The sequence below is a fragment of the Equus przewalskii genome, chromosome 19 (genome assembly GCF_037783145.1).
Source record: "Equus przewalskii isolate Varuska chromosome 19, EquPr2, whole genome shotgun sequence".
Classification (NCBI taxonomy): domain Eukaryota; kingdom Metazoa; phylum Chordata; class Mammalia; order Perissodactyla; family Equidae; genus Equus; species Equus przewalskii.
In genome coordinates this window covers 4,014,586-4,031,655 of record NC_091849.1, presented here as the reverse complement: position 1 = coordinate 4,031,655, position 17,070 = coordinate 4,014,586, and the positions used below count along the sequence as shown (strand labels likewise).

At 53.7% G+C, this 17,070-nt stretch overlaps 2 protein-coding genes and 1 long non-coding RNA gene across 6 annotated transcripts in view; 1 reads left to right on the top strand and 2 right to left on the bottom strand.

The window, feature by feature from the left end:
- The window catches only part of SLC22A23 (solute carrier family 22 member 23), a 157,898-nt gene extending 151,386 nt beyond the window's left edge, over positions 1–6,512 (top strand). For all 4 annotated transcript variants that reach the window (XM_070583977.1, XM_070583978.1, XM_070583979.1 and 1 more), the window contains one exon: positions 2,443–6,512. In XM_070583977.1, coding sequence (XP_070440078.1) covers positions 2,443–2,800 — 358 coding nt within the window. In that variant the 3' untranslated portion in view covers positions 2,801–6,512. The remainder of the gene's footprint in view (positions 1–2,442) is intronic.
- LOC139077217 (uncharacterized) lies at positions 398–2,542 on the bottom strand. Its single transcript, XR_011529542.1, has 2 exons — positions 2,417–2,542; positions 398–1,867 (listed from the first exon to the last, which is right to left on the bottom strand). It is a non-coding gene; the product is annotated as an uncharacterized lncRNA (long non-coding RNA).
- A 1,648-nt stretch (positions 6,513–8,160) lies between the features above and the next one.
- Positions 8,161–16,557, bottom strand: PSMG4 (proteasome assembly chaperone 4). Its single transcript, XM_070583982.1, has 3 exons — positions 16,213–16,557; positions 11,733–11,808; positions 8,161–8,348 (listed from the first exon to the last, which is right to left on the bottom strand). The coding sequence occupies exons 1-3, from the start codon at positions 16,540–16,542 to the stop codon at positions 8,227–8,229; spliced, it is 528 nt and encodes a 175-aa protein (XP_070440083.1). The 5' UTR covers positions 16,543–16,557; the 3' UTR covers positions 8,161–8,226.
- Positions 16,558–17,070: the final 513 nt, after the last annotated feature.

Below are 17,070 nucleotides of genomic sequence, written 5' to 3'. Positions count from 1 at the left end.
TCACCAACAGGGCGTATGGGAGGATGCACTCTTATCTTTTTTGTTGTTGGTTTTTTTATTTTTTGAGGAAGATTAGCCCTGAGCTAACATCTGCCAATCCCCCTCATTTTGCTGAGGAAGACAGGCCCTGAGCTAACATCTGTGTGCATCTTTCTCTACTTTATATGTGGGACACCTACCACAGCGTGGCTTGACAAGTGGTGCCATGTCCGCACCCAGGATCTGAACCGGCGAACCCAGGGCCACCAAAGCGGAACATGTGCACTTAACCGCTGCGCCACTTGGCCGGCCCCAGAAGCTTTTAATTTTGATGACGTCTGGTCGATCATTTTTTCTCTTATGGATCCTGCTTTTGATGTCATAACCTAACCTAAGGTCACAAAGATTTTCCCTTATATTTTCTTCTAGAAATTATATATTTTTAGCTTTTACATTTTGGTCTGTGATCCGTTTTTTGTTCAGTTTTGTATTTGCTGTGAAGTGAAGGTCCAGCTTCATTCTTTTGCATCTGCATATCCAGCAGCACTTGCTGAAAAGACTGCCCTTCCCCCACTGAATCTGCCTTTGTCAACAATCAGTTGACCATGAATGTAAAGGTTTCCTTCCGAGCTCTCAGTTCTGTTCCATTGATCCACCCGTGCACTAATCCCACACTGTCTTAATTACCGTAGCTTTATAGGAAGTTTTAAGTTGGGAGGGTGAGTCTTCAAATTTTGTTATGCTTCAAAATTGTTTTGGCTAATCTGGGTCCTTTGCATTTCCATATAAATCTTGGGATCAGCTTATCATTTTCTACAGGAAAAAAAAAGGTCCTCATCTGGGAATTTGATAAGGATTGTGTTGAATCTATTCAGTTCAGGAAGAACTACCATCTTAACAATATTGAATCTTCCAATCCATGAACATGGACTGTCTCTCCATTTATTTTTATCTTCTTAATTTTTCTCTCAGCCGTGTTTTGTCGTTTTCCGCATGCAAGTCTTGCATTTCTTTTGTTATTTATTGCTAAGTATTTTATTCTTGTGATGTTATTGTGGGTGGAATTTTCTTAATCTTATTTTCGGCTTGTTTGTTGCTGGCATGTAGACATACAGTTGACTTACGTATGTCGACCCTGTATCCTGTGCCCTTGTGGGACAGGCTTTTCTGAGTTAGAGCCACCTACAGAGCCAGCCCAGAGATACACAGGCTCCTGCAGAGCCGGGAGCCCACCTCCCCATGTCCTGGAGCTGAGCCTCCCCTCAGCCTCTCTCTGCCTGAGCACATCCCCCTGGTGGGAGACAGGTCACTTCACTAAAAGGGGGTGCAGAACTCTTGAGCAGCGCCATCTGAAGGTTCTTCCTTAAGCCAACTGCAGTCCACATCTCTGTGCCCACTGCCCGCTGGCCTGGTCTGCTCTCTGGGGTGAGCAAACCGCTCGATGCTCCTTCCTAGAGACAAGACCGCCTCGGCCCGGCCCCTCCATGTGGCCCCAGAGCTGACACGAGCCAGCTGAGCCCTGTCTGGCCTGTGCAATGCAGGGCACAGTGGGACCATTACCTCCTGTCACCTGAACACAGGGTCCTCTTTACTGCAGCCCAGCGCTGCACTGCTCTCTCAGTGGCCACAGAACACCTTATCCCCAACAATACGCTTTTAAGAGCCGTAACGGATTTTTTAAATGTTGCGTATCTACTAACGCCTCTGGAATCTGTGGCAGGTTCCCTCATGGCAGCAGCGGGGATAAACGGCTCATGCCCCTGGCTTGCGTCCAGTCCTTTCTGAGCTCAGTGCTGCAGTGAATTCCTCTCCATCAGTGCGGGCTCCAGCACAGCATTTCCCAGAGACGGGGCAGTCTCCGCCGTGGTATGCCGAATGATCCTAGGAACTACACAAACCCAACAATAAGTAACATCAATACACAGAAATTATTGCTTTTTAAAGCATCTTCCACTCTCTCCAGTTGTGGCAAAGACGCAGTCTGTTAGTGCTGATATGTCTTTAATTATTTCTTTAACCCCTGGTAACCCTCCCCCAACTACCCCTTTTCTAAATGAAGAGCAAGCCTTGGGAAAATGGCATAATTTAGTAATACTTTGTTTTTCATTGTAAGTTATCTATGGCAAGTGATACTAGTTTTCCATTTGCAGTGGCATTATAAAGTTGCCTTTCAAAATGAAGTAAAAGTTTGAGTTGATGAGGAAAAATATTAACTGGACTAGAGGTGGTACACAGATACGGCCAAGGTGAAGGTGGTTTGGGATCTCGACAGGTGGGATACACCGGGATGGTGGCAAGGGCAGCCGCCCCCACCACTGAAACCTGGCTTCCCGGTCTGCCATGAACTTGCCCTATGCTCCCAGTCAAGCCGTGTCCCCACTCTGGGAGCCACCGCACCCTCTGCGCCCGACGGTGGGGTCTTCCTGTGGACACTAACCCTGTGTGGTCGTGCCCCTCCTGCAGGTGCGGCGGGCTGGGGCTGGTGCTGGCCAGCGCGGGCTTCGGCATGTTGACGGCGCCCATCATCGAGCTGCACAACCAGAAGGGCTACTTCCTGCACCACATCATCTTTGCCTGCTGCACGCTCATCTGCATCATCTGCATCCTCCTGCTGCCCGAGAGCAGGGACCAGAGCCTGCCCGAGAACATCTCCAACGGGGAGCACTACACGCGGCAGCCGCTCCTGCCGCACAAGAAGGGGGAGCAGCCCCTGCTGCTCACCAACGCGGAGCTCAAGGACTACTCCGGCCTCCACGACGCGGCTGCCGCGGGCGACGGGCTGCCCGAGAACGCCACGGCCAACGGCATGAAGGCCATGTAGCTGTGGGCACAGCCTCCCTGACGGGGCGCGGGGTTCCCAGGGTTGGGGCTGCTTGGGCACAGGTTTACAGACCAGGGACCCAAGCCGTGGCTGGGGCAGGGACGCCCACCTCTGCTGCTGACGCCACGGCATCACGAGACTTTGAGCTGGTGTGGGGGATTCTGTCTTTCCGAAACTCTGAGGAGCGTGTGTTTGAGGAAGCAAACGCTTTGGAAATAACCCTTCAAAGACTTTCTTTTCTGCCATTAAATGTTTGTATTTATTTTGGTCATTTTTATGAGAAGCACTTTATTCCCTCATCCTGCAATAGAACCACCTCCTTCGGGAGAGGGACACGGTGGCCGGAGGCCGAGGCTTAAGAACCAGTGCAGCCAGTCTCCTCGCTGGGGCTGGGGCGCCGCTCTCGTCCACCCCGGAGGAGCAGATGTCCCCTCTGCCGCCCGGGCCACCCCACGGCTGCCTGCCGGTGTTCAAGGAGAGACCCCACGATCCGTCGGGGAGCGTTTCCGTGACTGCATTTTGGACAGAGTGAAATGTAAATGAGTAGGTTTTTGCTAGAGAGCCTATGTGTGGTTTTTAAAGGTTTTTCTGTTTGTAAGGTAAGAGCTTCTGTTCCATGTGTTGGGGGAAAGCGGCTCACAAATATCATTAAAACCAGCTTAGTCTTTCCTTCCAGATTATCCTTTTGTACTTGATGCTAGAAGCTCTTTGGGGAAAAGCTTAAGCATTTCACCAGAAATCTTAAATCATTACTGGTACTTCTGCCACAGTTTCCTGACACAGGTTTGTCTGCCCGGCTGAGTGCAGTGAGCAAGTATGTTGAGGTCTGAGACGTGTCACCGTTATTAATACTCCTTCCCAGATTTGGCTCCAGCAGCAAAGGTCCCTTTCAGTCAGCTTTTTTGCCAGCACTACTTGAAAACACGGCTACTTTCTGAACTAAAACCAACAGCAGACTAGGTGAACTAGACGATGAAGGAAAGCCCGCTGGAGGGAGGCGCTCCCCCAGACGCAGCTGTCGCCCGCGTCTCGAGCACACGCCACGTGGAAATCAGCAGCTTGGATGACTGTCGGCTCTCCCTGACCTCACGCGAGACTGTGAGCCTGTGGGAGACGCCCCACCCTGCCTTCGCCTGCTTTCTGTCACCTCCTCAGCACCGAAGCGGGGCTCAGGGCCAGAAGTGGGGTCTCACAGGTGAGTCCAGCTGACCTCCAGCCTCTTAAAGCATCAAGACCAATTGAAAGCAATAACTCACCAAAGTCCGCCTCCACCCCCACCCCCGATATCCAAGGGGTCTCACTGTGTTGCTCGTTCCATCCCAGACAAGGAGGCTTCCTCCTGCCTTTTTCAGGTCCAGCTGTCTCCCCCTGGCTGTGGGTGTTTCAGAGGACACTTGGAAGGCCTCCTCAAGGACACCCAGGGCCGCTAAAAACAGGCTTCATCGGCACAGGTGGGTGCCACCTCGTAGCTACACAGGCACCGGATTTTTTGGACAGCCTGGGTCCTTTCTAGAATTGTCCACTTCCCAACTCTGTGACACGTGTCTTTGCCAGGGGCCGTGTTCTTCCAGGAAGTCATGGTCTCAGGTCTGTGTGAAGCAGTTAGGTGACTTCCAACTGATGGCTGCCAGCACTCAAAGGGCCAGAACAGAGGTTGACTCAGCGTCCCTTCCTCCCCTTCCAGCTTTCCACCTGGTCTTTTCTTACCGTCTACACCCACTGCCCTCCTCCTAAGTGGGCAGACCTCAGTAGGAGCCACTCACTTGATGAAACATCGTGGAGAGGCGAGCAGACCTGCAGGCCCATGAGCGCCGTGTCTGTGTAACCACTGTCCCTGTCTCATTGGCCGCACCTGGGGTCTCCAGCCTCCTCTGAGGACCGGCTGCCGGGAAGGTGGGCCATCTGGGCTGTCTCTCCCCAGCTCCACCTGTGCCGAGCCCAGCTCATCCTCCCCTTCCCTCGTCTCTTACGGCATTTTTGGTCCACGTTTCAATGTTAGTCCGCATTCACCTTAATTTAAGAAGGTCTTTCTTTACTTCTGCGCAGCCTTCGCGTACCAAACTTGTGAAATACCTTTTGCCTTTTTTAGAGTACTTACTACAGAGCCACCTGGCAGCAAGGCCATTGGGTCCAGGACCAACATGTGCAGCAGCCAGGCCATTGGGCAGTTGGGGAAGGTAGGAAGGAGCCAGCGAGGTCCCTGGGCCGCCTCCAGCCAGGTACATGTCTGCATCCGTCACCCCAGCACTGAGACACCTCACAGTCCCTCTCCTGTCCCACAGAAGGACTTGTGAGTCCTTCTCACTCTCTTTAAGAAACATATTGAAGCTGTCGAGTGCAGCCAGGAATCTCCAGGAATGTGGAGGCAAAGCCCAGCACTTCTAACTCCTGTCCCCAGGTCCCTGATCGCCATCGTAACTGACAACAGAAACACTAGTCGACCAGCAGCCGGCCCTGTCACGTCAGCCTCAGGACTAACTCGTGTTGACTAGAAGAGAAGCTGGCTATGAGGACTGAGCTCTCAGGACCAAAGTCTGGTGGATGTGCATGAGGCTGGCTAGCCGATGGTCGGCAGTGACATCTCAGCGGAGGCCCCACAGCTCTCCTCTCCTGGCAGCCTCAGGATTCGGCTGAGCTCCTGTCCTGTTGCCTGTTCAGCGTGGGGGTGTCTGAGGCTCTGCAGGAGCGCCTTTGTGAAGTGTCGCCATAGCAGAAGGGCTTCCCTGTGGGCGGGGCTGTGCGGCCAGTGCCCCAGGCCATCGCCTGGTGTGGACTCCTCAGTCCATTCCCCTCACGGCTGGAGGGAGATGCTTCTCTCTCAGGCCGCTGCCACCTCCAGTCCACCCTCTGCAGCACCCGCACCCCTGGCCAGGGAACATCCAAGGTACGTGCTCTGGCCGCTCTCTTCCACCCACTCCCAACCCTAAGGATCAGGGAGCTGGGGGCCCTTCAGTAAAAGTTACCCACAGACATAAACACCTGGGACGGGCTGGGTCTTTCTTCATTTTGTTCTTTTCCAGAAGTCCATCATAACTTATCAAATACCGTAAATATTAGCACCCAAGACAAATAGGAAAAAGGTTTAAATGTTTTCTAAAAGAGCATAATCCCTTGCAGCTAGAGGAGAGGGGCTGTTAAGTTGGTTTGGCGACAGAACAGCGAGCAAGCAAAACAAGCCCTGTGCAGAAATACTGCACTCAGGCCAGCTTCCCAGAGTCACACACGGGATGGCGAGTGCCCGTGCAGGGACCGTGTGGCCGGGCGTGTGCGTGCGGGGCAGGCCGCACCCCACCGCTCTGAGGGCTGGACACCTCACTTCATGTATCTCGTGTTTTGGAAAAGCAGTGCAGTGTGTTGTCTAGTGGGGAACTCTCCCCTCCCTCTGTCCTTCCCGCAGGCCCAGCACGGAGGTTTCTCTGTAAGAACCGTGTTCCTGTACCTGCCGCCCGGGATTCCTCTGGAGGTGCTCCTGCATAGCACAAGCCTAACCGAGTTCTGAACTGTCGTTCAAAGCTCAATGTCTGCATGATGTCACATCTGTGGTTCCTTTGGGGAAAATTTGTATGTAAATGTACAGAAATAAAAACATTGCCCATTAACAAATTTCCTCTGGAATGTCTTCCCTACCTCATCTGATGGACCTCATCTGATGGTATCCAATGAAAGACATTTCACGACCACTCACTACCAGGAATAAAACTGTTGTCTCAGACCTGGCTGCGTCCCTGCGTCCCTCTGTCAGTGCCTCTGCAGAGCCAGCCCCCAGGCTCGCCCTGAGGGACGGTGGGTGGCCTCTCACTCCGCTGCAGGCCCTAGTCTCAAAGGCAGGCAGAGGCGGGGATGAGATTAAACTTCACTGTGTGTGTCGTGCCGCTCCTACACCACCTGAGGCCCGGGCCCTCAGTAAACTGGAGAGTTCTTTCCTCCCGTGTGTTGATGTCCTGCTAACCCGTGGCCTGAAGGTTCCTAGAGAGGTCAAGAAATGCTTATCTTACACTGTGATTCTGTGAGGAAAGACTAATACTCCAAAACTCTCTTCTTCAATGTAGTATTTTTTAACAAGAAAACAATATTTCTTTAATAAAGTATTTATACCAAACTCTTCTCTCCTTAGCCCTGATTTTGTTACTTACTCTTCCTAGAGAGGTACTCATGGTGCTTCCACGCTCTGGCTACGCTGGCCGGGGCCTTGGAAGTTAGCACAGGAAGTCTGCAAAGGAGGGAAGCATTCTGAACCCCAGATCTACTCCTCCGAAGGGCCTTTACATCCTGGCCAAAGTGCCACCCCCGCCCCACTGGCTGCCTACCACTGGCCCAATGCAAGGCTTCTGCCACTGCATGAAATGTGTTACAGGGCCCGACTATCCACCTCTAGTAACAAAAGGGGTCCAGATGGACCAGATTAGGAAGTCCTTTGCCAGGGGTCCTCAACCTTGCCTGTGCTGAGAAGCACCTGCGGAGCTTTCAACCCGCAAAGCCTGGGCCCCAGGCCGCCTGAGTCTCTGGGAAGGGCCAGGCATGGTGATCTGGGAAAGCCCCCTCAGGGATTTGAATGTGAAGTTAGGAAACCTGACCCATGAAATACTGGCTTTCGGAAAGGGATGTGAAGGAAAACATGTAGCACGTGGTACTAGAAAGACAAATCCACTTCAGGTGGCAGGCGGACAAGGGCTAAGGATTAAAGATGACCCGAGCAGGGACTTGGGAGAAAAGAGGAGGAGGAAAGACAGGTAACAGGAAAAGCCAGGAGGAGCCGAAGCTCGTGGATCCACAAAAATGACATAGATCTATGAAACCATAATTGACATCTTGACTGCCATGGCACTTGGAGTCTGCAAAGCATTTCTGTATGTGCAGTCCCAACAAAAACCCAGCAAGGTGGAGATCAGTCCCATCCCATAGGTGAGGAAATGGCCCAGAGAAGTGCGACTTCACCAAGACCATAAACCTGGTGAGCAGGGCGGAGCAGGCTGGGACAGGCCAAGAGACAGTGCGGGGGGGGGGGGGGGGGGGGAGAAGAGGCGTGCACAGCTGGAAGGGAGGACGGGAGGCAGCCGGAGCCCACTTTACACAGACCCACCACCTGAACTCTAACTGGGGTCATGACTAATGCGAGTCTTTCTGGGGTTATTAGACGGTCTGCCCTCCATCCCATCAAAATCACATTTTACCCCTTTTCTCTATTTTTGAGCACTCGCATGAGGAAACCTTCCTGCCCGTTCTGCTTGTCTCCTTGCCCAGGGTGATCAGTTACAGCCTTTGAAAAGACCCACCTTCTGGTGAGGGGCAGAAGGAAAGTTAATAAGATTAACCCTGTAAAAACAAAATGGAAACACATTAACCTGCTGACAGACAAACAGTAGAATTCAATCCATTTATTTAAATGTGTACTATACATAAGTTACAAATCCTCGGTTCTGCCTCAGCTAGAACTTCTCCGGGAAAGCCTCCATTTCCTCCTTGATCCTGTTTTCTACAAGTAATGCGAAGTTGCTGTCTGTGTTTTGAAGGTTATAGCTGACAAACACTTGTTTGTTGGTCTTCCTGGCTAAAAAGAGAAAACACATCGACACAGCCATGACTGACGTGCCCGGAGGTCCCTCCTCATGGCTACCTTACAGCTGAGAAATGCTTGCAGAAAGCGAATGGGGTGTTGGGGAGAGAGGAAAGTTCTGATTTCTACGACTTCACAGGCGGCTGCTGCAAATGCAGACTGAACTCTCTTGGACCCTCTGCTCATCTCCAGAACAGTGTTTCTCAGGGTGTGGTCCCCTCATGAGCAGCATCACCTGCCAACTTGTTGGAGATGCAGTTTCTCAGGCCACACCCCACATCCACTGAATCAGACAGGCTGGGGTGGGTTGGGGCCCGCAGTCTCTGTTCACAAGCCCTCGGGGATCTGAACACTGAGGTTTGAGAATCACTGCTTACAGAGAAAGCTGGTTTGGCTTTTTTTACTTCCTAAAAACACAGATAATGTTAAAGTATTTAAAATAAAATATTAAAGTTCTCCTTCAGCGCCACCCTCTCTACGGATTCCACTCCCCTCCCTGACACAATTCTACATTTCTGCACATTTACAAATAGATACACACACACACACGTGTAACTTTCAATTTGATCTTGAATATATGTTCTAACCTCTTTCTACAGAACTAATAAGAGTCGAGGTGTCCTGCTCCAACGACAGAAATCAAGCACAGTTACAAGCCCAGACGCTGAAGGCAGCACAGTCATCTAAGACCAGGAGGCAGGAAGCCTCAACCAGTTGCACGGTGTGATTCCCAGTGCTGAGGCCTCCCTGGGCCTCACCTCACACACAGCCAGGGTGCAAACTCCTCCTCCCCACAGAGGCACCCACCCCACCCTCCCACACGGACATGACCACGCCAGTCCCATCAGCAAAGGCGAAAAGGGGGTGAGGTGAGGAGAGGTGAGGCTGGGGCCTGTCAAGTCACACTAGCTCAGTCTGCCCTTGTTCAGTGGCAGGGACTTCCCTGTCCCCAGAGGGGCCCGCTCCGATTCCAACTGCTCTCCTTGCTAAGACAGGGTCTTAACAGGGAGCAAAGCTGTGTCTGCCTGCATCGTGCGCCCAGCTGACCCAGCTTTGCCCTCCAGAGCCACACGGAGCTGGGGGTCCCCACTCCACCGAAGCCCCCCAACGCTTCCATGGTGATTCTGAGCCCTCTAGGTCACTTCTTTCCCAGCTTCCTTTCATCTTCCATGTGAGCTGCTGTTTCAGGACACCTCTCTCATCTCATTTCCCCTCGAATAGCTCACTTTCCACTGCAGGGTCCAGGCCCACCCACGCCTGAGACAGCCGCACAGCCCAGGGCCGCCTGGACAGCCCTGCGGGACCTTGGCACGCGCTCACTCAGCCTTTGTGGTGCTGGCAGCCATGTCACACCACTGACTTCTCGAGCCTCATCTGTGTTCCTGTCCTTGCTGGGCAGTGGTTGAGGGCTGCCAGTCTTTGCCGATACACACAGGATGGGGCCTTTCATTAATATTTGACTTTAATAAGTTGGTAAGGATATATTTTCTGTCTGTGTTCTATTTTAATGTGTGTAGATTATTGTAAATTGATGTAAACCACGTGAGAGATGTTAATTTTAAAAAGCCCCAACATTTGAACAAAACTGAAAAACAAAACAACAAAACAAAGGGGCCGACCCAATAGCGCAGTGGTTAAGTTCGCACGTTCCACTTCTCGGTGGCCCGGGGTTCACCGGTTCAGATCCCGGGTACAGACATGGCACTGCTTGGGGTGCCATGCTGTGGTAGGCGTCCCAAATAGAAAGTAGAGGAAGATGGGCACAGATGTTAGCGCAGGGCCAGTCTTCCTCAGCAAAAAGAGGAGGATTGGCAGCAGATGTTAGCTCAGGACTAATCTTCCTCAAAAAAAAAAAAAAACCTAGTTTTTTTCATACAAACTGCTACTAGGCCTCCATCACAACAACACTCCTGAGCTCATCTTACTTCATTGGCGTAAACAACTGATTTGTAGCACGCCAAACAGGTTCCCATCACCCTTCTCTACCAGAATCTGTCGTCCACGCTGTGGCGGTCCACCCAGTTTTCTGGCTCTCTAAGTAGGAACACGCCATGTCTTCATGGGACCAGGCATGTCACAGAAGGAGCCTGTTGCACATGGGCGTGTCACTCCCTTGAACAGTGGCAAACGCAGAGAGAAACAGCAGAAGCAAAGCGTGCCGTGTCTTCAGCTTACTTTCACATGGCTCAGAGAAAATAATGACACAACAGAGAGGGAGCGATGACACTTGGGGATCTGGGTGACGGCTAAGCAGGAATTCTGTGCATGCTTTTGGCAGCTTTTCTATAAATTTAAAATTATTTCCTAACAATAAATTACCAAAATAACCTGGCTGACACTAGTCAGGTTTCTAACTTCAGGCTAAAGAAACAGTACCGTGGACGTTCCTAAAACGCCGCGGCTGCCCTCGCGGCCTGCGCCCTGTCCACGCAGAGAACGCGGTGTGGCGCGCCCACGGGGAGCTGGCTCGCCCGCCCCGGCGCCCTGCTGCGCCTCCACACGCAGCTGCACCGTACCTGCGTGCACCCGGAGGGGCTGACACAGCAGTTCCCACTGGGCAGCGATCAGGCTGGTAACTGTCACACGATTAAAACATAATCTCCCCAGAATCAGGGGCGGGGCCGGATCCGCTGCGCACCCCCAGCGCCAGGGCACAGGGGCTCCCTCCCTGGCTTGACAACTGCGCTGACTGGGCTCCCTGGTGAACACAAAGACTGAGGAGGGGACGGGGGCTGCCCTCCTGTCCGCGGTCTTCGGCGTCCGTGACGCCCTGGCGGTGGCGCACGCTGGCGGAGGCAGAACACGCTGCCCTCACCTGAACTGCCTGGGTCTTCACAGGAGTCTGCGTGCGCGGAGGGGGCGGAGCCTTCGACCTCCCGTTCTTTGCTTAACACCCACTCTACGCGACGCTCAGGCCAGGCCGGTCTCTCTTCTGATCTCTGAACACCACCACACGGAGAGAGAAGGGCAGTCCCTCCTCCTCGGGGCTGGTACCCTGCTCCACAGGCTCCACCGAGTCCCTGGGAGGCCCAGGAGGCCACCTGGAGTCGCTGCGGCATCATTCACACTCTCCTCCCGAGATGATGTGCTTACAGGAGGGAGCAAAATCACCTCTCACTCCCAGGCTTGGACGGCAGCCAAGCATGACATGGGAGTCCCTTGGGAGCACACTGGCCCTTGGCCCTGAGACAATGGGCATGGACGTGCCCTCCTTAAAGAAGACCCAATATACAAAGGTCTGTGCTTAGCCTGCAGTAAGGAGTTGGTTTACCTCTCAGTATAAAGATTCTGTACCTCTGAAGTGGCTTGCCTCATGATTCCATTAAACAGTGAGGTCCCCATCTGGCTGCTCGTGCAGCGCCAGCTCTGGGTACGTACCTAAGCGCTGGGCAAGGCCAGTGGAGGTCGTGTCAGAAGTGTCTCCGAGGAGGGAAGTGGACACGGGAATGGAGTCCTAAAAGGAAAACAAAGAACACAGTGCTGCTTCTCCAGCAGCCAAGCTCCTGTGCCTTCTGCTGCTTCACGAGGGTGGCTGTGGCAGGTTCTGGGAGGTCAGACACATCTGCCAAGAGAAGGAAGGTCTGGCATCTGTGTCAATAGCCAGGTAGGTTGACCTTCTAATGCATATGAGGTCACACAGCTGGGACAGATGAGAAGTCACCTGAATCTGGCATCACAGTGCTGTTAATAAGTTCCAGGGCCTATTTCACATAAAGAGCTTGTTTTCGTGTTGGAAACTCCAAAGCATGCTGAAGGGCAACATTAGGAGCAAGACGGAAGCAAACAAGAACATTAGGGGCATAGCAAGAAGAGAGCCGATCAGAGTCTGGGCGCCAAGTGCCTCGGGTCCCGCTCGCCCCTGAATGGCCACCAGCCGAGAGGGCAGGATGCCTAATCTCCTCATCGGGGCCTGTAGAGAACACACCTCGCCAGCCCCTGAAGGTGTCTGGGCTCTTCAAGGTTAACAAGGGCCCTGTGACTCTGCAGACAGCCACCAACCTCAGCACCCAATGACGAAAATAAAAACTTCTGAACATGCTCAGCCGATCCTCATTGCAGATAAGCAGCAATAAAACTAGAGACAAATAAATGTGGCCCTCCTGAAATCTAGAAGTAATCTTACTTCCAACTCCTTTGGAAGCAATTCCTCTTACCATTAAAAAGGCCTACCTTCAAAGACAAACACCACTAACTTATAAGGTGGCAAAAAGGAAGACTTCTGAAAGAAACAGCTTCGGTACACAGGTCCAGGAGTCTTAGGAAGTGACAAGGTTTTTATAGGGACAAGCTTGTGCAGTCAGAGGCTCTGGGGTTTGGTGCCCTCCCGAACCCACACCGTCCAGGTAGAGACAGGTGAACTGAACGCACACCTACTGTGTGTCAGACACTGTGAGCAGAGCACAGATCAGAGACTGCTCCTTGTCTGCCAAGGGTTCAAAGTCACTCCAATATGAGACAAAATTGTTGTCTATAAAACAGATTTATTTGGTCTATAAAGATGATCAAAAAGCACAGGATAAGGGGCTGGCCCGGTGGCGTAGTGGTTGGGTTTGCATGCTCTGCTTTGGCGGCCCGGGGTTTGCAGGTTCAGATCCCGGGTGCAGATCTACACACCGCTCATCAAGCCACGCTGTGGCAGCATACCATGCACAAAATAGAGGAAGACTGGCACAGATATTAGCTCAGTGACAATCTTCCTCAAGCAAAAAGAGGAAGATTGGCAACAGATGTTAGCTCAGGGCCAGTCTTTCTCACCAAAAAAAAAAACAGGACAAGAATGAAAGCATTTACTGCATGCCTTTTTGTTGAAAAAGATACAAAAATATGATCTGAACGAGTTTGCTGTTTATAGATTTCATGATTAACATTTAGCTGTATGTTAACAGTACTTACAGTTAAACCACCTGAAAACAGAAAATCTATCTTAACAGAGTGGCCTTTTTCCACCAAAAACAAAATTTAAAACCCCATATTGCTACCCTTCTTAATACTTCATTATTTCCAAAATCACATCATGCCAGCTAGTCTCCCAGGCAGACACCTGCCTAGACAGTTCTGCCGTGGCTGGAGCACCACCTTCCACTCCCCCAAGTAGGCCGAACACGTCCTCGATTCTCTGAGCACACAGGGTCCCACACCCCATCTTCCCTCGTCCCAGGCCAGCTTCCTCATGCTGGTGGGACAAGCATCATCCTAGTCCTGCAGCCTCTCTTGGCACCAAACACAGACCTGCTCGCTGTGAGACGGGCCAGCTGGGAGAGCAGCACAGCTGTGCAGTCTTGTCTTACATGTGGGGGTTTGGGGACAGTAGGAGGGGGCAGACCTCACAGACCCTTTGGTACCATCCTCCACACATGGGCTGGCAAACTTTTTCCAAGAAGGGCCAATAATAAATAATTTAGTTTTTATGGACCACAAGGTCCAACTCCAACTCCTCAACTCTGCCATCGAAGTGCAAAAGCTGTGCCAGATGCTACTGAATGGACGGGCATAGTTGTGTTCCAATAAAACTTTATTATAAAAGTAGACGGCAGACCAGCCCACAGGCAATAGTTTGCTGAGCCCTGTTCTGCAGGAATCTTAGGTTTCCTCCCTTAAGTTATGGCCTGCACCTCTTCCCCCTAGCTGGCTGTGCACCTGCCCCTGGAGGGCACACAATGTGGTCAGTAAGTGGGACTGGCTCCTTTTCTGTTCCTGCCCCAATCTCGGTGGACAGTGACTTTCCAGTTGAGAAAATACACCCTACTAGGAGCTATGACTACCAAGTGGTCAGGCCAACAAAGCAGCCCACAGGAGAAGCCTTGAAGCTGATTCAAGATAGCAATGCCTCGTCTTAACCAGTGAGCAGTCCTGGGCCCCCTATGGCCCACGGCCCTACCCGCTGTCGATGACTACAGCCTTAGATCTAGGAAAGCAAGAAAGTAAGGTGGCTCTAGAGCACCCTGACCTCCAGACACACAGCCCTGCCCATCACCCCCTGCCCTCCAGGCCTCCGCCTCTCCTCCAATGAAAGACCTGAGACAGCCACCTGCCCAAAGGCCCACCTGCTGGTACTCACCAAAAAAGAAAGGAAAAAAAACACAGCAGGAAAAGAACAGCAAGAGGAGAAAGGGAGAGGAGGGCACTGTGTGAGGATATCCAAAATCGCATCAGAGCCTTCTTCCTGAAGCCTTGCCCAGGCCCTGCCTGTGGCTCGCTCCTCTGACTTCCCACCACCTCTGGGCCCCCGTACCCGAGATTACAATCCTTACTGCCCGACTAGCTGCGGGTTACCGCTCCTTCTCCCTAGCAAACAGGGTTCCCTGAGGGCTTCACTTATGCCTTCAACAAGGATTTGAGGAGCAGCGTGTCAGATGCTAGGGACACAAAAACTCCTAACACAGACCTCACCAGCACCATGGACGCTGACAATAAGCTGCAGAGGGAGCAGCTGCGAGCTAGAGCAACCAAGAGGCCACAGCCAAGAGGCCAGTGAGTAGGCAGGGAGGAGGGTGAGAGCAGGGGAGCCACCAGGTGACAGGGCCTCCAGGTCAAGGTGAAGTCTCTGGTTACACTCTGAGATCCTCTCTTGAAAGGTGTGGAGCTGAGGAATGACAGTGTCACACTGCAGTGCTGCCCTGTGGAGCACTGGCCATAAGGTAGTGTTGTGGATTGAACGTGTCCTCCAAAAAGATATGTCCACATCCTAAGCCCTGGTACCTGTGAACGTGCCCTTATTTGGAAATAGGGTCACTGCAGATGTAATCAGGATGTCAGTTAAGAGGAGGTCTACTGGAATAGGGTGGACCCTTAACCTAATATGACTGACAAGAAAAGAAGAGACACAGAGAAGGCCATGTGACACTGGAAGCAGAGACTGGAGAGATGCAGCTGCAAGCCAAGGGACACCAAGGACTGCCAGCAACACCAGGAGCTGAGAGAGAGGCCTGGGATGATTTTGCCCTCAGAGCTCTCAGAAGGAACCAGCCCTGCCAACCCTTTGATTTCAGACTTCTGGCCTCGACAACCGTGCAAGAATAAACCTCTACTGTTGGAGGCCTCTGGGTGCGAGGCACCTTGTTACGGCAGCTCTAAGAAACCAATACAGGAGCAAAGGGGGCATCAGCCAAGGAGGAGCCGAGATGCTGCGCGCCCGGCCCAGGGTGGCAGATCTGCCCGAGCTGAGAGCTGGCTGGATTCCCTGTAGGTTATGACTGACATTCGGCACGTGGAAGGTGGGAGGCACAGAGGAATCAAGGATGACTCCAAGGTTTGGACGGAGTTGCCATGACAGGGGTGGCCTGGCTGTTGGAGGCACAGGTTCGCCAGGAGAGCTCCAGAGTTTGGTCTTGAATACGTCTAGCGTGAGATGTCTACTAGACTTCCAAGTGGAAATACAAAAGTCTGAAGTTCAGGAAAGAGGTCTGCACTGGAAACATAAATAAATGTTGGTGCGGTCAATATACAGACGGCATGAAAGCTGAGCGGTAGGCGCCATCCCCCAGGGCGCGAGTGTGACCAGAGAGCAGAGGTCCCAGATGAAGCCCCTGGACAGCCAACTACAGAGATGGAACCCGGAGCCAGCAGAGGGGTGGGGAGGGGAGGGACCCGCCGGGGCCCACGTGCTCCCCCCGCCGGCGCAGACCCAGACCGCCTCCCCGGCTCCCCAGGACATCAGAGGGAGCGTTCCGGAAAGCCCCGGGCCCACGCGCCCAGGACGGACCTGGGCCGCGCGCGCACCTGGGGGCCTGAAGTTTACCCGGCGCGCGCCTGAGCGCCGTCCGGCAGCCACGCCACGCCCCGCCCAGACCTCTGGGTGACCGGCCCGGCCGCGGCCGCCCGCGTCCCCAGCCCCGCGCCCCGCCCGGCCCGCACTCACGTAGCGGGTGCACATGGCCACGGCGAGGTTGCGCAGGTGCGGCGTGGCCCCCACCCACAGGAAGAGCGAGTCCGTCAGCCGCATGACGTGGAAGTGCACCAGCTGCTCCCAAAGCCGCGCGCTGAAGTTGTGCAGGGACACGTCCCCGGCCGCGCCGGCCCGCGGCCCCTCCATGCCGCCCGCCGGCCCGGCCGACCGCGCCGGACCCCTGTCGCCGCGGCGCCACAGCCGCCGGCCCGGCCAGACCCGAGCAGGCGAGCGCCGAGAGGCCGAGCGCGCCTTCGCTTTCGGTCCCGCGCGCGGGCGGGGCCGTCCGGGGGGCGGGGCCATAGGGCGGGGGCGGGGCCGGGCTGCTCGCGCTCGCCGCGCGGAGAGTCCTGGCCGCGCGCCCGCGCGGCCCCACCGGCCTCCGCCGGCGCTTGGATGCCCCGATGGGCGCGCGTGGAAAGCCCGCTGACGCCACGGCCCGGCGGGGCTGGGCTCCGGCGGTGGGCTCAGGAAGCCCACGGCGCCCGGCAGGACTCATGTTCGCTTGTTCCTTCCTTCCCGCTCCCACTATTGTTGAGGAGCAGCACTGCTGTCCTGGAGCAGGCCACATCTTCCCAGGGAGTGACACGTCGCCCTACAAAGACAATCGCCTTTACTTTACTAGTTCCCTAAGCGCTCCGAGAGCTGCCACCTCCCATCAAGACGCCTTTGCTTTGGTTTACCAAAATCCTCCTCCTAGCAGCCCTGTAACTCCAGGGAGGCCTTGGACGTCCTGGCCTTAAGAATGGCAGGGATACTGAGAGAAAGCCTCTACAAAGGAAAATTGCGTCGACTGAGTTAGCGGGAGGATGAGGGGCCACTCTTGGACTC